Source organism: Xiphophorus couchianus, chromosome 2 (genome assembly GCF_001444195.1).
Source record: "Xiphophorus couchianus chromosome 2, X_couchianus-1.0, whole genome shotgun sequence".
Classification (NCBI taxonomy): Eukaryota; Metazoa; Chordata; class Actinopteri; order Cyprinodontiformes; family Poeciliidae; genus Xiphophorus; species Xiphophorus couchianus.
The window spans coordinates 12923180-12941436 of NC_040229.1; the positions used below are offsets into that span (position 1 = coordinate 12923180).

The 18257-nt window shown below is 40.2% G+C and overlaps 1 protein-coding gene across 1 annotated transcript; it reads left to right on the top strand.

Moving 5' to 3' along the window:
* The first annotated feature begins 1188 nt into the window (after nucleotides 1-1188).
* ciartb (circadian associated repressor of transcription b) lies at nucleotides 1189-12356 on the top strand. Its single transcript, XM_028041455.1, has 6 exons — nucleotides 1189-1370; nucleotides 3711-4116; nucleotides 4446-4521; nucleotides 5637-5715; nucleotides 8217-8343; nucleotides 10752-12356. Exons 2-6 carry the CDS (start codon nucleotides 3751-3753, stop codon nucleotides 11142-11144), a joined length of 1041 nt encoding a protein of 346 aa, XP_027897256.1. The 5' UTR covers nucleotides 1189-1370; nucleotides 3711-3750; the 3' UTR covers nucleotides 11145-12356.
* Nucleotides 12357-18257: the final 5901 nt, after the last annotated feature.

Consider the following 18257-nt stretch of genomic DNA (forward strand, 5'->3'; position numbering starts at 1 on the left):
TCAAGAGTTCTTTTAAGATGATACAAGTCGGATTTGGTCTTGGCCTTTCTTGGACTAGCTTTTAGCTTTTTTGTATATTGGGACCAATATACAAAATAAAGACACCAAGACATTCAATGCAGGTATGGTGAGGTAAATGCAAACAAAATAAAGCTAATAATTAACAGCTAAATTGTTCAAGCACTTCTGCTTCATCTTCTTAACAGAGGAGAAATGTACAGACCACAATGGATGAAAGTGAACAAGGAGTAATAGTTAAGACTACTTTTTATTATTCTATAAAATCTGATAATACATCAGGGAATAACTTCAAAACCAACTTAACCATGTTTCTGTTTCAACTCGGAAATCCAGCTGAATTTCCAGCAGCTTATGGACTTATGGACATCTTCCATAAGTATATGGAAGATATCCAACTTGATTTAAAAGTTTAGGTTGGTGAGACGTAACTAACTTTCCCACTTTAAGGGATCTTGCTATTATTATTTTTATTTTGGAAGAGAACCTTGCAGCAAGGAGGGCCTGGGTTTGAATATTGGTCCCTCTGCATGGAGGCTGTATCTTCCTGTGTGTGGGTGGGTTCTCTCTGGGTACTCTGGCTTCCACCCACTGCCCAGAAATATAACTCTTAGGTTAACTAAATCGCCCATAGGTATGGTTTTGGGAAGTGCATGTTTGCTTGCGGTGTGCAACTTTTGTGCTGCCCTGGTAATGGATTGGCGACATGTCTAGTTGAGTTTAAAAAGCCATTCACTTATGTAAATAAGTTTTTTACACCATGAGAACAAATTTCTAAGATGTGGGGAAAAGATTTGCTCAGTCCATTATCCTCCCGCCGCAGCTGCTTCCTGAAACCGCCGGCTTTTCAGAGCCATGTCCCCTCAACTTACCGACATGCTTCGAGCCATGCATCATCATTATCATCATCATCATCATCCAGATGATCATGACGCCGAATGCCTGTGCAGCGTGTAGTGACCAGAGGCCAGCGCCGGCTTGACTTTTCGCCCAGCTGCTGAAATGGAAACCGATCCGCGTGTCCACGTGTTTGTGTCATTTCCATGCAATTTGCATATGTAAACTGGCCTCGCCTATTGCTCCGCGGCTGCACCGAATGGACGAGGCGATTCGTCGGCAGGAGCCAGGCGCAGCAGCGAATGGGAGAGCCGCAGCGCTCCGGTCCCGCCCTCTCAGACACGTTGCTTCGGGAGAAGCAACACGGGGTTGATCACTGGCTGTGGCTGCTACCTCACCGCTCACACGCCGCACACGTCCCTCACATCAGCTGCTTCTCTCTGCCAGACGCTCCTGCCGGATTCACAGCTGAACAAAGGAGGAGAGGACACGACCGGCCGCCGCATCCCGGGAAGGTAGGCAGACCTCCACATCTCACGCCTCACCGGTCAGATTATCTCCGTGTGAGCCGGCGAAACGCTCCTGTTACCTATTTAAAAAAAAAAAAAAATCTAATGGAGGAATTTAACAGATATAATCACAAGAAAAAAAAAAGAGATATACTCATTTGAGCTGAAAGTGGATTTTTGTTAATAGATTGATTTCTAATGCTCTTTTCTGATTATGCCTTTATGTAATCTAACAGGGTGCTGCCAAATTTACTATGACCGATGAGGAAGTCTATTGTGAATCCTGCTCTGATAGGCGGACAGCCCTGATCATTCACTTTATCAGAATGATTACAATGTTTTACCTCCTCTCGGTAATATTCTTACATAATGCGACTGTATGTCGGCAACTGATGAGCGCCGTCTGTACATGTAGGGGCCCCTACCTGCCCAGGTGTGCACCATAATGGCCGTCTGATATTTTACATCTTTGACAAATTATACATTCTATCGTTTCTTAATCAAAATGAAAGAATTACAAACCTGGTATGTGTTGAAGTGTTTTCAAAGGCCCAGGGTTAATCGATATTTGTTTCATTACATAAGTAAATCAAGTCTGTGGTTGAACAAGTCCAGCGTGATGCTAGTTTTTTTTTTTTTTTGATGTATCAAATGCTCAAGTCATTTGTTTTATAAAAGTAAAGTGTAATTGCCTGATGAGACTTTATATCGCAGAAAGTATGGGATCTCTTAGTCAGCCCATGTTGTTAAACAGAAGATTTTTATAGTGGACTGTATAAAGGTTAGATACTAATAAGATACTAATCTGTTTGAACTGCCTTATGGGTTATTATATGTAAATTACTTGCTATTATAATTTTATAACTACAGTCTGGTTTCTGTGATCTTTGATGCTCCTATTTCAATCCGTGAAACAAATGCATGCAGCATTTTTATTTTAGGCCTGTGTCGGGTTGTGTGAATGAGTGAACCTCCACCCTCGCTCTTTGACTATAAGACCAGAATCCTAAAACAAAGAAAGAGTAAGCCATTGCTCCTTCTAACCCTCAAATTTCACAGGAAACCCGAGACATGCCAGGCGTTAACAATCCAACCACTAAAGATAACCCTGTGCTGTTCTCACTTCCTTTTATCGCCAAGGAAACGCACAGAAGCCCCTGCAAGCAATTAGGCGTCCGCGAGAAGCGTTTTGAGTTTTTTGTCCACGAGACATTCCTCAATAGCAAACCAGCAGAGAGCTGATGTTTTACTACGTCTTTTATTACTTCTTCAAGACGTCGATGCTCCGGTCCCGGCCCTGGTCCCGGCCCTGGTCCCCTTTTTGAAGGAAGCTGACAATGTCCATGGATGAATGTAGCAACTGTTGGGGGCCAGAATCAGATTTTACACAATATCATAAAATTATGATGATAATTACACAAAAAAGTTATAATGTTATATAATCAATCTTATTTAAAGGAAATTGAAAGGCAGCAGTATATTTTTAATTTTAGTATAGCAAAAATGAATAAGTTTATTGCTCTGATTGTTATACCTTTATGCTACTTGCCTCTGTCTAGAGAAACACAGGTATAACATGCTAATATTAGCAGGTTATTAGTTGGCCTGTCTGTCTTGCCTGCAGTCTGCTGCTTTACAAACTGCCAACTTTTTAAAACAGCTTCATCTCTATAAGAGAGATTGAGGGACGCTTCTTCATTTTTAACACAATGACCTTATGCGTTTTTGAGACCTGAAGTATTACCAAACAGAGAGGGAAAGGTGTTAGCCTTTAAACCTTTTTTGAGCTAACTGGTTGGAAATGTGGGTAAATAACTTGATTATCTATGCAACAGATCAGTCTTGCTTTCTCAGGGAGTGCATAAAAAAAGATTTTCAGCCTTAGGAACAATTTCACGAAACTGGTACCGGGCCCATGACTAATCTGTGTACAGCATGGCATGTGTGAAAACTTCCTTTGTCATGGTTTACAGTGACAAGAGTTTGGACACGTGTAGATCTGAGGCCTGGAGGGATGTTTTCGTGTTTGATGGTGCTTTGGTCTGTGTTTACCAGCTCAGGTGTTGCATCTGCAAAACAAACAGGTCATTGTGGTCTCACTGCCACCGTCTGCTCTGGCGCCGCTTTGTCCTTACTCATGTCTACTTACTTGGAGATGCTGTGTTTTTGGAAGACTGTTTATTACTGTTATTATTCCACCAAATCCTCGGTGCTCAGACAAGGACGCTCCAGTAGTTATTTTGACTCCAGCCTTGGTTTATTGATATTTTGGTCATGTGTCTCATCTCCACCCATGGCTGTCCTTAACGTGTTTGTTTTCCTTCATGAATCTCTGTCTGACCCCAGGTCAGTGATGGTCAGTGCTGGTTAGAGCCTGCAGCTGAGGATGTCTGCTACAGATTCGGACAACTCCATCGACTGGCTGGCCAGCGACACAGAAGAAAATGAGAGCGAGCAAGAGCCGGACTGCACCGCAAAGCGCAGCCAGAGAGAGGCTCCTCTGTCTGAGAGCAGCAGCGAGCCGAGCGAGGACAACTGGTGCGAGGTCTCTGGTAGCAGGGGATCTCCTGGCGGCACCGCGAGATTGGACAGAGACTCCAGCAATGGACTGTGTAAATCACAGCGCGGAGAAAAGGCGAACGGCAAGAACACTCAACCGGTGAAAAGACCTCATAGCTCCACAGGAGAGCAGTGCAAGGAACGGCAGCTAATATCCAACGCATTGGAGAAAGATCAAGTTTTTATCAACAAGGTGAGCACCCCTGCGACTGTTGTGTTTTATTTCTCACTGGAGGTGGTTGACAGAGTCAACAAAACTAGGACATGCCCTTTCACCCAGATCCACCCCCACACCAACACACACCTCCCACTGCTGCTTTTACTGACATTTCCAGTAAGGTTGTCCCTCCTCTGTAACTGCATAAGGAGTGTTTGTCGTTTTGGTCTCAGAGAACTGTGTCATTTGATAAGAAAGCAAGCACAGCGAGTGAGTTATTTGATTTGTGCTACTCAATATGTATTTCAGATGTTTTAGCTCATCTTTAATCACTTGACTGTAAATCAATCTGTTATCATTTCCAGTGCATGGAGCTACAATGCTACATCCATCCGCTGTCATCAATCTTGAATGGCCTTCGTTCAGGGAGATACAAAGAAAGTAAGTCAGCCTACACGTTTGTCCTCAACAAGTTTCCGTAATTAACTTGAATAAGATGACCTCTGATGTTGTGACTAGAGATGCACCAATCAGGTTTTTCCTGGTTTAAGCTGACTATGACCGGTCCTGTTATTTTTGTTGTTTTATTCTGAGAACAGTGACACATGAAAGAGAAAATTTAAACATTTTTGAATACAGTAAAATGAGGCAATTATTAGTGACTAACTTATATATATATATATATATATATATATATATATATATGTATGTATGTATATTTGATAACACATTGGTATGACTTTTGTATGCTTTTATGACTTTATAATGAAAAAAAGTAATTTTTTAGTATTTGACCTACCAGTCACCAATCAGTGCTGATAAAGGAAAAACCGGCCACGTGGTTGGTACATCTATAATTGCAGCATTCCACATCTCAAAAACCTGCGTTTTCTGTGGTCTCAGCAGTAAATTGAAGCAGGGTTTGTTTGTGTGGAATCTAACTGACTGCTGGTGAAAAGGAGCATTTGAGTCTGTCAACATTTCTCCCAGAAAAACAATGGAGGGAACAGACAACACGCAGACCTTTGTGGAAAAAACGTGTCCCTGACATTTGAGAGTGTGATGTCTGAAACATGTATTGTTGCTGGACTATCCAATAACCACAAATATTCATGAACCCATCTCCGTGTGTTATGTAACAAAGATCATTTCGGGTGAAGGCTCGCTTAGGGACTATGCTATTTCAACAGATAAAGAAAGCACTCAGTGATATTATTTAGCCTACCAACAGTAAGAAACTTTCTACACTTCTTTGCAAACTTGGCAGAAGTGAGTGGGAACATACTGTACCATAGCTTTACCAGAGAAGCAGCTGCTGTTTGTGTTTTGGTCCGAGCAGCATTACATGTGCTTTACTGCAGATAATGGCTGTGTCCAGACAAGCTTAGATTTTGGGATCTTGGTCAGACCCGAACCTTATGTGACCCACTGCTTGCTGCTCACAGAAGCAGGGGAGGCTGTTCCCTTGTACAAACATTTCACAGAGCCCATCTGCTGCACAGACTCGGGGCCTGCTGTTGATGTGCTTCACGCTGCAGCTTTTCTTTCTTTTCCAGGGCTCAGCAGTTTCCAGGAGAGTGTGGCTATGGACAGGATTCAAAGGATCATGGGTGTTCTGCAGAACCCCTTCATGGGGTGAGCTTGACCTACATACCTCTATATTTGTTTTCCTCTAAATGTTGTATAAAGTGCCTTGAAAAGTATGGAAACCTCTTGACTGCTTCAGATTTTGTCACATTACAGCCACAAACTTCAGTGTATTTTGTTTTTGTGTTCTAGATCAACACAACAGAACACTTAGTTGTGAAGTAGAAGAAAAAGTGTAGTTTTTAGGGGTTGTAAAAGCAACCCCTGAAACCAACTGGTGATATTCAACCTCCTTTACTCTGATACCCATCATTATAAACGATAAATCTTTTGCTTAATGTAACTCACCCCCCAGGTCCCCAAAGATCCACAGCTTAGTTGGCATGTGGTGTTGGATAATATTAGTTGTACAATCCACAAATCTGGCCTTGATGGGAGAGTGGCAAGGTTAGATATTTTTAAAAGAAAGGCTAGCCATTCTTTTAAAAATGTCTAAAAGAATGGCTTGTTTAATCTTTGCCACTAGCTTCTACTCAGATGAGATCAAAGACACAGTGTATAGTGTTAAACTTGTGCCGCATAACACCCTGAACACACCATCAAACATGCTGTGGAGATGGCTATCATCAGCTGGCGGCTGAAAAGCTGGCCAGAGGTGATGGGAAGATGGATGGAGCTAAAGACATTGAAAATCTGGATGAAAACCTTTTAGAAAAACTCTCAAAGACTTAAGACTTGGGCAGAGATTTCCCTTACAGCAGGACAGCAACCCTAAACATACAGCCAGAGCTACGATGGATTGTTTTCAAATCGCCCAGTCAAAAGTCCAGACCTAAGTCCAAATTCAAATTCTGAATTCAAAGTTCTTTTTTACAGAAGCTAACCAAACCAACTGAAACTGAGCTGCAGTATTTTGTGACACAGGAATTTGTCAACTTTTCTCTTTCTAGATGTTCAGAGCGGTTAGAGACATAGCCCAAATTATTTGCAACTGTGATATCTGTAGAAATACTCTGTAACAGATTTATAAATAAATAAATAAATAAACCCATAACTCTTGCACCACTTTACAACAAAGCTTTTCTTTATCTAATCAAAAAAAAACTAATGTAACACAATGGAGTTTGTTGCTTTCAGCATGTCGTAATTTTAAAAGCTCTTGGCTGTACGAATACTTTTACAGAGCACTGTATGTACCCTCCTGCATTTTATCCTTTTTTTTAACACGCTGCAGCCTGGAAACCTGCACTGACTAAATGTGTTTTTCCGCTGTAGCTTAAATCTGGTCGGGGATCTGAAGTGAAGCACATCCGGCTGCACGGAAATACTGTTTGCTTTCTAAGTGGTCTCCATTATGTCTGTGACACATGGCTCGCAGCAGGTCGCTGCTACCCCCACACGCATTCAGGATAAATTTACTGCAGAGACGGCTGAGTCGCTCTTTAGCCGGCCATCTCGTTAAAAATGTATCATGCTCCTCGGTGGGAGAGGGACGCTTGTGTCTGCTTGATTAGCTCTCCACCGACCATACAGTGTAATGGAGTATGATATTACCCCCATCTCCTCTGTAGAAAGGAGAAAGTCTGAGTCCTTGTAATATGATCATCTTTCATCTAATGAAACTGAAGCTTTGTTGAATTATGATGGTAAAAATAAAAATCTAATTGTTTTATTTTTGGGCTCTCGGTTTTAAAAGCGACCTATTTTTTTCCGGCATTTCACTGAAAACAAAAGCGGATTAATAATAAATGCAGCCTTGATATTTAAGCACGGTTTCTATTGGATGCATCAAGGTATGCTGCTGAGTCTGGCACAGACTAATCGAAGAGACCTCCCAGCAGCTGCTGCCTTCATATTTGAGACAAAGGGTGGGTGTGGCCGCCTCCCACAGACAGCCAGGGCTCAGCCTGGAAGGTGGGCTTAGCCCCTCCCACTTTCCTTCAGTTTGTCCGCCCCTGCTTTCTGCTCTGTGCTACCAGCTGGCGGCCCCTCCAGCTCCACAAAAGCAGATAGGATCAAAGTGACTTTTTTTTTTGTTTAGCTAGCGGATAATCTTCCACATAAATTTTACATGTTTCGAAAATGAATATAACAAGAAGGTCCCGATCGTGTGACGGCAGTTAATCCCCTGCCTACCATCTGGTTTTGTCAGGACTCTTCTGAGCACGCTCCCCTCCTTCCTCCTCCCACGACATCATCTAGTTTATTTCCACAATGACGCTGTTGGACACCGTTGTGGCTTTGGTGTTTATATTTAGACACAAGCAGAGCTATTACACGTCAAGCCACGTGTGAGCTCTAAACATGTGAGAAATGTACTCAAGACTGTTTCTCCCCACACACACACACCCGCACACCCACACACACATGTTTGCTTTTCAAGGCTGCATATTTCCTAGGTACGTCTGATCAGGAGATAACAGTTCTCCGAAGCAGTTGGTGAGATTGTTTGTAGATCAAGATTCATGCACGATAGCAAAAGTAAACACTGTCTCTTTCTCTGTTTTCTCTCCTCCACCTCTGGTTCCGTTCTCTTCCGTTTTTCCCAGAGAGAAATATGTCGATATCATTCTGAAAATGGAGGCGATGCTAAAGAGCTGGTTCCCTCATGTGAAACTCCAAGAACAACTCGCCGCCACGCAGACAGAGGGACTTGTGCCCAGTAAAAGACTTAAGGTAAAGGTTTAAAAAAAAAAAGCAACCCTGTTGTGTAAGAGCTCCTCAAGACGACATGAGCCTCTGCCAAGAGTGACAGCGTTGCGACGGGGGAAACAAAAATACCCATTGTTATTTAATCACAGCTCTGTGACAAGAAAAGAAGGATTTAAAGCTATTTTCTTTTTTTACTGAGTCTCAGGTTCACTTAGAACAATGATACAAGAACAAAGATAAAACCGGAGGAGTGTCCCTCTCGGGTTTAGGAAGGTCTGAATATACCTGGAAGAATCCTTAGCATTTAAGTGTTGTGTTGTGACATTAATCTAATCCTCCCAAAAAAAGGAGGTATCAAGTTGCAGGTTTTTCTTGTCATTGTAAAGATGAAATGTCATTATAAGTTCACTTCACAAGCTGTCAGCGTTGTTGTTTCAGTAACTATGTTGAAAAAAAAAGAAGAGAATCTATTCTGTAAAAGACTTTGAGACTGGAACAGAGATTCACCTTCCAGCAAATGTACAGTACAGTCACAATAATGCAGTACTGATCTGGTGCATGTGGATCCTGATCTCAGTGCTGCTATGCACACTTCCTTTCTTTTGTTTTTCTTTTTCATCAGGCAATAAATTTAGATTTTAATGTGCTAATCATACCTTCAAAAGAAAAACCATGAAGCATGTAATTATGATGTGGAAAGTTGAATGACTCATGTCTAAATGGGTGATTTTTAAAATTTACACAATTATAGGTAATGACCTGTTTACAAGGTCAAAGCAGCACGAGCCACGGATGTTTATAGTCACGTTGCAAAATGTCCTGCATTAATTTAAATCCACTGTCATTTATCACCACAGGCTGGCCGAGATAATATTATTACCAAAAGCCCCAGTGATAAATGTGTTAGCCCCTTTCCTGATCATTCCTTCCCTTAAGGTGTTGCTATTAATATCAAACCGTCCCACAAATGATAAGACTGAACAAGACTGTAATCATCTGATCATCTTTTATCTTCTAATTATCCATAATTTACATGTTTCCAACAGGAGACCAATTAGAGTTTTTTTCTTTGATCTCAGATTGTATTGTGTCCTATTTCATAAGAGCTAACTGGCCTAAACAGGAATCAAACCCACAGTCAGAGGAAATGTTGTATAATAGAAAACCTTCAGAAATTAACAAACAGCTAGATTGGATTACACATGAGATTTGAGAATGTTATGTTTATCTATCTCCATAATTCCTTGAAATACTTACCTACCTAGAAAAATAAACTCATATGTTGTTTTTCAGTACATAGATACAAAATAATATATTTTGCTGCTATAACTTTCAAATGTTAAGAAAGAAACATTCCCTGTCATATTTCTTTTTAATTTATTTGCGATCTGAAAACCATTTATTCCTAATTTTTCCCATGTGTGGGCAAACCTCTCTTTTACAGCAACATATAATTACTGACCGCTGCATCTCACATGCAGTCTGAGTGTCATCTGCAGAAACAGACAAAACCTTCCCTATGTTACCTGTTTGCAAAAAGAGCTTAAATCTCATTCTCAGCCACTGTGTTGGCTCATGTCTATTGTCAGACAGAGGATTAGACTTACCTGATCCAAAATGTCAACCGCCGATGCCAACTAACTTGTAGAAAACAAGTTTCTTGAGCAGTCGTGTCAGTTCATTTGTGTTTCCAGTTAGACCGCCTGCCAGATTTATTGGCACAGCTGGTAAAGTCATGTAATGGCTTTAAATATATATAAATTTAAGAGTTATTACTCTTAAATAATAGAATATTCACTGCAATGACATGATGTTATATATAGTCTGAAAAATGCAGCCTATTAAAATTAATAAATTTATTTGGAAAAAAAAAAAAAAATATATATATATATATATATATATATATATATATATATATATATATAAATTTCATCCCATGTATACATACACAAATAAAGTGCACATCAAGAAAACAAACATATATACTTTAATTGAAGTTGATCACAGAGTTATTAATCCAAGACACTTTTTTTGCTGGGGTGTAAAAAATTATGGGATAGCTTTCCTTCAGCTGTACTGCAAAATGGAAAATAGAAGAGAACTATTATATCAAAAAGGAAAACGTGTGCCAGTCTTAATAAGTCATGACATGTCAAATACAAGCAGCTACTTGCCTTATTTTATCCATCTGTACAGTTGCAGCAATAATTATAGTTTATATGAAAAATTACTTTTTGTTGGAGTTTTTACACATCTTACATTTGGAGCTATAAAGTAACAATTTGTAGAAAAATTTTACTTACAATGTTAATCTCCCTTTTTTTAAATTAAAGCAAACAAAATGATAATATAAACTATTAAAAGACATTTGTAATAATTTGAATGGTCTCTGATTATGTTGAAGAACTGAAGGTCTCCATGTTCCCTTACAGTTATCTCCAATGACGACGCCTGCAGCCGGGAGCTCCGTCTTTCGCGTCGATCCTCCAACCGGCACCAAAGCTCTGAGGGTCACGGACCTGACTCCGCCCGAAGCCTACTCCGCCAACAACCTGAAGTGGCTCCACACGTCGCCTATCTGCTCCCCCACAGCCGAGGAGGCCCAGGCTGGTCCCAGGCACCCGCTGTTGCCCAGAGATAAAGACCTTACGCAAGACAGTGCTGTTTCCTCCAGCACAGACGACCACGCTAAGACAGACTCTGTGCCCCAAGGCCCGCCGCCAGGCAAAATCAACGCGCCCTGCCTGGAACGGCTCCTTAGATCCACAGACAGCATCATCACACGCAATGAGACTGGGGGTTTGATGGGCAGCAGCTGGTCCTAGTCCAAACATAAGGGGGGCTGGGGTGTCCGGCCATAAAGTGGCATTCGACCCAACCTCACCTTGCCCCATCCTGCTCAGAGCCAGTCAGCCAGCTTCGCTCATTCCAGCCTTCAGGATCGCGTTCAAAAAACAAAAAAAGGGACGTCGCAGATTCCTCTTCAGCACGGAGCGGGTGTCGACGAACACGCTGCTGTCTCTGACATGACGAGCATCCGCCTTCATTTCCCGTTTTCTGTTGACTTATCCTCGTTTCTCTAGTTTGCATTCTCGAGTTGCGTGTGTGTGTGTGAGCGTCCAAAGGCTAGTCGACAAGTGCGCTGATAACCGAAGCAAGTATTGTCAGAACTGGAGTCTTCCCGACGGCTCCCGGGTTCACTGATACAGGTTTACACCAATCTGCTGTTTTGCTTGGAAGGGAAGATACGTTTTAGCTGGTAGGAAGGATTTTCAGATATTCATACATGGTCTACATATTGTTGTGCTGAAAATGTGGCTGAAATGTGATGGTAGAGACCCCTCTTAGCCCCCCCGCCTCCTTTCCCAGTGACTCCACTCTTAGGTTTATTGATGTGACTGTTACTCATTTCTACTCTTCATCGATAAATCCTTTTTGGTACAACTGTTCTACCTCATCGAGCACCACGTCACGGTTAGTGAGTTGGGATGTGACCACTTTGCTCAGAGTCTGGACCCCCGATCAGATCTGCGGTGAGCCAAACGGCCTCCAACTGCGAGACCGTGCAGTACAAACAGAGGATGCGCTCTCTCGCTCTTTCTCTCCCTGTGGCCTGACTGGTGCCATTGTAAAGAATGTCAACTGAAGAGTTGTTTTTTCTGAGTCTCCCAGAAGAAGGCAAACAGTGCCTGCAAAGTCAAGCTGTGCCTGTGAGCTGGTTTGATTAAAAAAGAAAAAAAAGAGAAGCGTTTATATTACCTGCACCTCTGTGGGATGTATGGAGTCAGGAATTGTCACTCTCCTGCCATTTTCCTGTATGAGTAAATTATTGCCAACTACTAGCTGTGGTGGAGTAGAACAACTATCATTTTGTTTTGCCACAGAACTAGATGGTGTGTTAGACCACCTGAGAGGGACAAAGGATGTGTCTGTGTAAATCTTACTGCGAAGGTTGTCGATTTACCCTGAAAAGTGGCCTTTATAGTGTGAAATTTTATACTTTCTAAATAAATGTGGTTATATTTGTTTGATGCAAACTGCTTGAGATTAATTATATTTTTTCCCTTGTGAATACATTGTTGGATTTTTACTGTTTGATTTATTTAAAGAAGCTTTACAATTTTTCACTTTTTTATTTATTTATTAATTTTTTGTTCTGTTGTCCTTAAATACTTGTCTCAAATTTTAAAACAAAGTCTCCTGCTTTGGCCTAAATTACCCAAATTCTACTTACTCAGTTCTGGGCTTATGGATGGACCCAGTGGGTTGGTTCAACCCAACAGGGTTGAGTTGTGGGTTTCATCCAGCTGAAACTGGTTTAATGTGAATAATCTCTTAACAGGGAAGATACCAAAGAGTGGGTTGGAAAACATAACTTACATTATGGATTACTAAACAACTAATTTTAAAATAAAAAAGAAAATAGTTTCACTGAAATTCTGCAATAAAAGTTGAACAACATAATGTTTGATGATAACACTTTTACTGAGAAAGAAAGAAACCCACATAACAAAATCCAAAGCTGAGTGTTTAACATCATATGGAATATTGCTCCTTACCTCAACTTTACAAAGAAATTGGTTGCTCAAAGTGAGAAAGTTTAATATAGCTAGTAGCACATTACATATCAGGTAAACGACTTATTTACATTTGATTGACGAGAACAACACCTACGGTTAGAGCATCCTAAATCAAGTTGAATTGTCTAATTGATGTGATATCTACCCACTTTTAGCAATATACATAAGAATGCATTTCTCCAATACTATTTGATAAAACACAGATGAAACATGTTTCTAAGTATGTCTTTTATGCTTGGACGGGAGCAATATCATAAAAGTTATTTCATGTTTTAAATTACAGAGCTACTACTAAACTATAATAATAAACCATGCACTATTTAATTATTTTTTAATTACATTTGGCTATGTAAAAGAAGTATGGCCTTTTAAACCTCTTTCAGATATTTAATTCATTTGAGAAAACTCTACTTACATCTTAAAAATGATGTAAATGTGGATCTTTTTTAAATTCAATCAGGTAAAATCAAGCCTGTTAGACATCACCTGATTAGAAAATAAACTGGTGTGTAATTTAATATCAGTATATAATAGGTAATAAATACAACTGCTCCATGACAACTTCTGAGGTTTGCTATGGAAAACAGAAGTGGCCACCCAGCATGACGAAGACCAAGGACACCGCAGGTATGTCAGGGATAATGCTGTGGAGAAATTTAAAACAAGTTGTATCACGAGAATGTGAAAAAGTTAAGGCATATTAATGCTTTTGCAAGGCTCTGTATGTTATACAAGCACACATTTTCATATAAAACAGTATCCAGTTCACTGATTATTTTTTAGGGAAACTTCCACCAAAAACCTTGATCTTATAACAATATCTGAAGGGAAGTAGTGGTGTGTGTGTGTGTGTGTTTGTTTTCAGACTTGAACTAGACTACAGACTGCACCTGACTGTAAAGAAAGGAAAGCTAAATATTAGCAATAATGATTACAAAGACAATAAAAAATAACAAATAGCAATGATTGTAAATCTGAATCACATTTCTAATCTCTTGAAAAACAGATAGAAATTCAGCTGAACCCGCCAACCTTGGGACTTTGTGCTACATCTGCTTTTTCTCACCCCAGCTTAATAACATAAAAACATTGTGTATTTACAAAGTGTCAAAGCAGATTTTTTTTAAAGTACGGCACTCATATCCCTTTTGATCTCCACATAGTCACATGTCACTTTTTCTAGACTGGAAGGGGGTGATTGGATTGATTAATCAGACTGCATTGTTTTCAGCGACACTGTCCCAGATCCCATCAACCAGGGCAGGGCTAATGGTCCAGGCTCACGTGCATAGATGACCTGATAGTGTCCATGGCCAACCACAGCGGGCAAGGACTGTCTGGAAAAACTGAAGTCTTTTATTAATGACCGGAGGCACTGCGTCAACAGAAAGGGCACCTTTCTAACTGTGCGGCAAAAAAGGGGCAATGCCAACAGACATCTTGTGATGCCCTCCGGAAATATGAAGTTACACAGCTTTAGATGTTATACAAAATGTAGTGTAAATTTTAATCTTCTTGTTTATTCTGCAAAGTGTATACAGGAACCTTTTTTTAAATTTTCATACAATACAACCACAAACTTCAATAACTGAAAGATATTTATATTATTCTGTCCTACTGTTGTGCTTTGTGAAATTTGAAAGACAAAATCAGCTATAAAATCCCAAGTCATAGTTACTTTGCTCCACAGTTTTTTCCACAAGTGTTTAACAGCACAACGCCAGATTTTAATATGTAATATTCTCAGCCAGGATGAGACATTGTATTGCTTTCCGTTTTAAAGCTGCAGCATGTTATTTTCCCTTTAGAAAATCAATTGATGTCTGAGTTTCTTTTGTCCAGGCCGCATTTTACGGGCAGAACTACAAAGACTGATCATTACTGGAGCAGCGCAAGTGAGAGCCTTTTGTTAAAAGCGTTCAAAAGGAGAGTGGGAGAGGGGGGAAAAAAGATATGAGGACTGGTTCAAGGTTCCAGGTGCAAAAGGGTAGACGGAATATTAAATAGGGCCTCATTCATTCAAGCTGCTTTTTGCTAATTGGCCTTCACTTTGAGAGTAAAATGAGAACGGCATTAGCTTGAATTACAGCCAGCATGATGGTGCCTCACTGTGCTACAGTTATTGAAGGCACTGCATCGCAGAAACGTGCAGACACTGTTATGTGCAAGTTCGCTCTCCTTCACATACCCAGTAATATAACTAATGGAGAGGTCTGTTGTGCAGCTTTTGTCCTATAGAATGGAACCTATTTTTGGAAATAATTGCACCACTTTGTGCTGTTCACTTTTTAAAAGTTGTCGGTAAAGTGCAGGTCAAGTACTCCAGTCTATATGCTCTGCTTCTCCAGTTTGTACCATGTTACAATAACACCAATAATGACAAAATTTTATATAAACCACCCTAAATGCCAATTTTGTTCACCGTCAGACTGTAATCCATGAATCACAACAATATGTGATGCAGCAGTGAGCAGAAGAATCCTCAGTGATTTCCTTTGTAATTCTGTGAATTGTTAGAACGGTGGAATCTCTGCTCAAAACATTTTTCATGAGACCTCCACATGCTAGAATCCCATTCCTGCAAAGCAACGAATAGACTCATTATGTCATTAAGAGCTGCAAGTGATTCATTCACACTCCACAGAGATAATGGTCTCATCTGTCAGAGAACCAAGCACCTTTAATTAAGAAATGTGTGAACTGAAAATATTCCCCCTGCTCAATTATCAGAAAAGCAGGTTATACAAATAATTAAACAGTAGCAATAATCCAGAGCCGCTTCTGACTGTGGGGTCTTCAATCCCAATCTGGTTTGAATAAACTGGTTAATGTTGTCTGGTTTTGTGTGGATGACTAAAAGCAGCGCTCTGGAAGTATTCTGAGCTCCAAGTGAGAAAAAAGCACCAAGCGCATCTATGATTCAGGTAGGAAAGGGCCTCTGACATTCAGAGAAGTGCAATCGATTTTGTTGGCTCCAATAGGTTACCCTTTAAAAGTGACAGAACAATACTGAAAGGGCCACAACATCTTACAGTGAAGGCTTGCTAGGTTTTTGTATTTTTGAAAGTAGAAAAAAGACTTGTGTGTGCAAAAGAAACTGAAACATACGTCATAGTGTTCAAATATTTTTCTCTTGTAAGATTTTTTTCCTAATGTGGTTGAGATTTGTTGATTCAATCTCTAAACCATGTTTGTCAATCAACTTCAAATTTCAGATGTTCAGGGGATTATAACATTTTATCTCTTGGAGCTATATGTATTTATGTATAAATACACATAAATACAGACACATCGATGCTTCATAGATGTGACTGAGTTTGTTCATGCACAAAATGTGCTTGATTTGTTCACATTTAGACCTTGGTAAAAACACGTCTTTTGGTTTGTCAGCAGCTTTACATTTATAATTTAGCTGCAATTTATGCACTGAATAAGCAGTCACTTAACTACCAAACCAAATATTCAGACCCACAAGTAAACAACAGGTAACCCAGGGCAACAATTCACCAGTTGTGGTAATTTCTGCATAATATGTTTGGGAATGAGTGATCAGCCTCTCTGTTTCCAGGATATTTAATATTTTAGAGACCATGGTTAAACAAGTATGTTTGTATGGGACAATTTTAAACAAAATTGACTGTTTTTTGTTTGCACCCAAATATGTGCTCTTACAAACAAAAGCTGGCATCAGTCATGTCTTCATTTACCAACTGGATGTTTTTCTCTGAAAACATACAGGGAATATGGTGCACTGATAGTTGTCCTTGTCACCACAGATTTACAGCTTTAACTAAAGGCCCATCTCTCAAGTCACATATTTTGTCCTGAAAGGTAGCAGTAGTCATCCTCCATACAGTAATGAGCAATCCTTGTCACCTCCCTTGAGTCTAATTGTGCAGGTACCAGTGAGGCAGATCATAGAAGATGAAGCGCAGTGGGAAATGAGATCACTACCACAGAAATACCACTCAGCGTTCAAAAGAACAGAAGACACTCCTCGCCCTCCCCTTCATTCGCCCACTCCCATTTTGTCTTATTTCCAAGAATAAGTAGGCAGATTGTGCTCTCGTAGGTATGAATAATGGAAGCAGCCTGCAGCAGGAGCTCATTTCCAGTGAGTGATCATCACACCGATGTAAGACCTAATGATCACACAGATAAAGAGAGAGGCTGGCATGCATGATTAACATGGTCAGTTCTGCCTCTAGAGCCACGCAGCCGCTGCTGTCGGATCCTCTGACCACTCTGAGTGTACAGCATCAAAAGCATCCAGGAAAGTATGACTGACTATGAATCACTGGACTCAGCACATGGGAGCAAATAACACAATCATTAACTCTAAATAAAATGTTCTGAAATATTTACATTATCCAATATCTTTATAAGTCATTTACAAAGATATGATCTATGTTATTTTCTCTTTTTGGTGAATATGTCAAAAGAACATATGATTTAGATTTTTTTTAATTCATTTATTAAAATTTCATTTAAATAATACACAAAAGTTATTTACTAAGTTGTGACACATTCGGCCTTTGGTCACTAGATGGCACTGTTGTAAAAAAAAAAAGAAAGCATCTAGAGAACGTTCCCTCTTCCTCATAATTATGTCAAGCTAACGTTAAAGACACACATCTCTCAAAATAAATATAACAGATATTTTAATTTATTTAATAAGGTTTTGACAAAAATATTCACTGGTATATTTTCTCTCTTTTTTGGTTTATTCTGAATTAGAGTCTTATGGTCACAACAGCATTCTTACAGAGCGTAGTGTAGGTTTGACTCATGCTGAAAATAGGAGATCTCACAATCTGAGCTGATGACACAGCTGAGTCAAACTCTGCTCTACAGACATCCTGAAGGACGTGGTTTTGAGTTGCACTGAGGTTTTTGGTAGCACGTTTTATTTGCCTGCTGGAATAAGCCATGCTTCCAGTCATATTGACATAAGTCTGCTGGAATCCCACAGAAGTGATCCCAGCACACCAACTGTGAGTCGTGTTACCATGAGATGCCTCAGACTGAACTGACTGGAAGCGGCTGACTGGAAGGCATGTCATCCGAATCTAACCCAGTGACAAAGACCTGAGCTCATGTATCAGCGAGAGGAGAATGAAACATTTACATTAAGCAGTCTGCTTCATCAGGCGGGGTACAGATGATAGGCCTGAGCATGCAACAAATGTTCTCTCTTATCTCATCCCATGCCAGTAAGTCGCCGGCTGTCGTTACAGAGTACCAGAACCTGCTAACAAACCAACACTATATCCAGGCAGTCATTACAGAAAGGCTTTAACTGCTTTTCATTTGGCAATGCAGGCGGATTCTTAAATCTAAAAGACCGTGAAAGACCAA

Bases quoted from the DNA above. Each gene is read 5' to 3' on its own strand.
- ciartb (XM_028041455.1), top strand. From the start codon at position 3,751: ATGTCTGCTACAGATTCGGACAACTCCATCGACTGGCTGGCCAGCGAC. The intron at 5,716-8,216 runs GTGAGCTTGACC...CGTTTTTCCCAG, and splicing joins CTGCAGAACCCCTTCATGGG to AGAGAAATATGTCGATATCA. The intron at 8,344-10,751 runs GTAAAGGTTTAA...GTTCCCTTACAG, and splicing joins TGCCCAGTAAAAGACTTAAG to TTATCTCCAATGACGACGCC.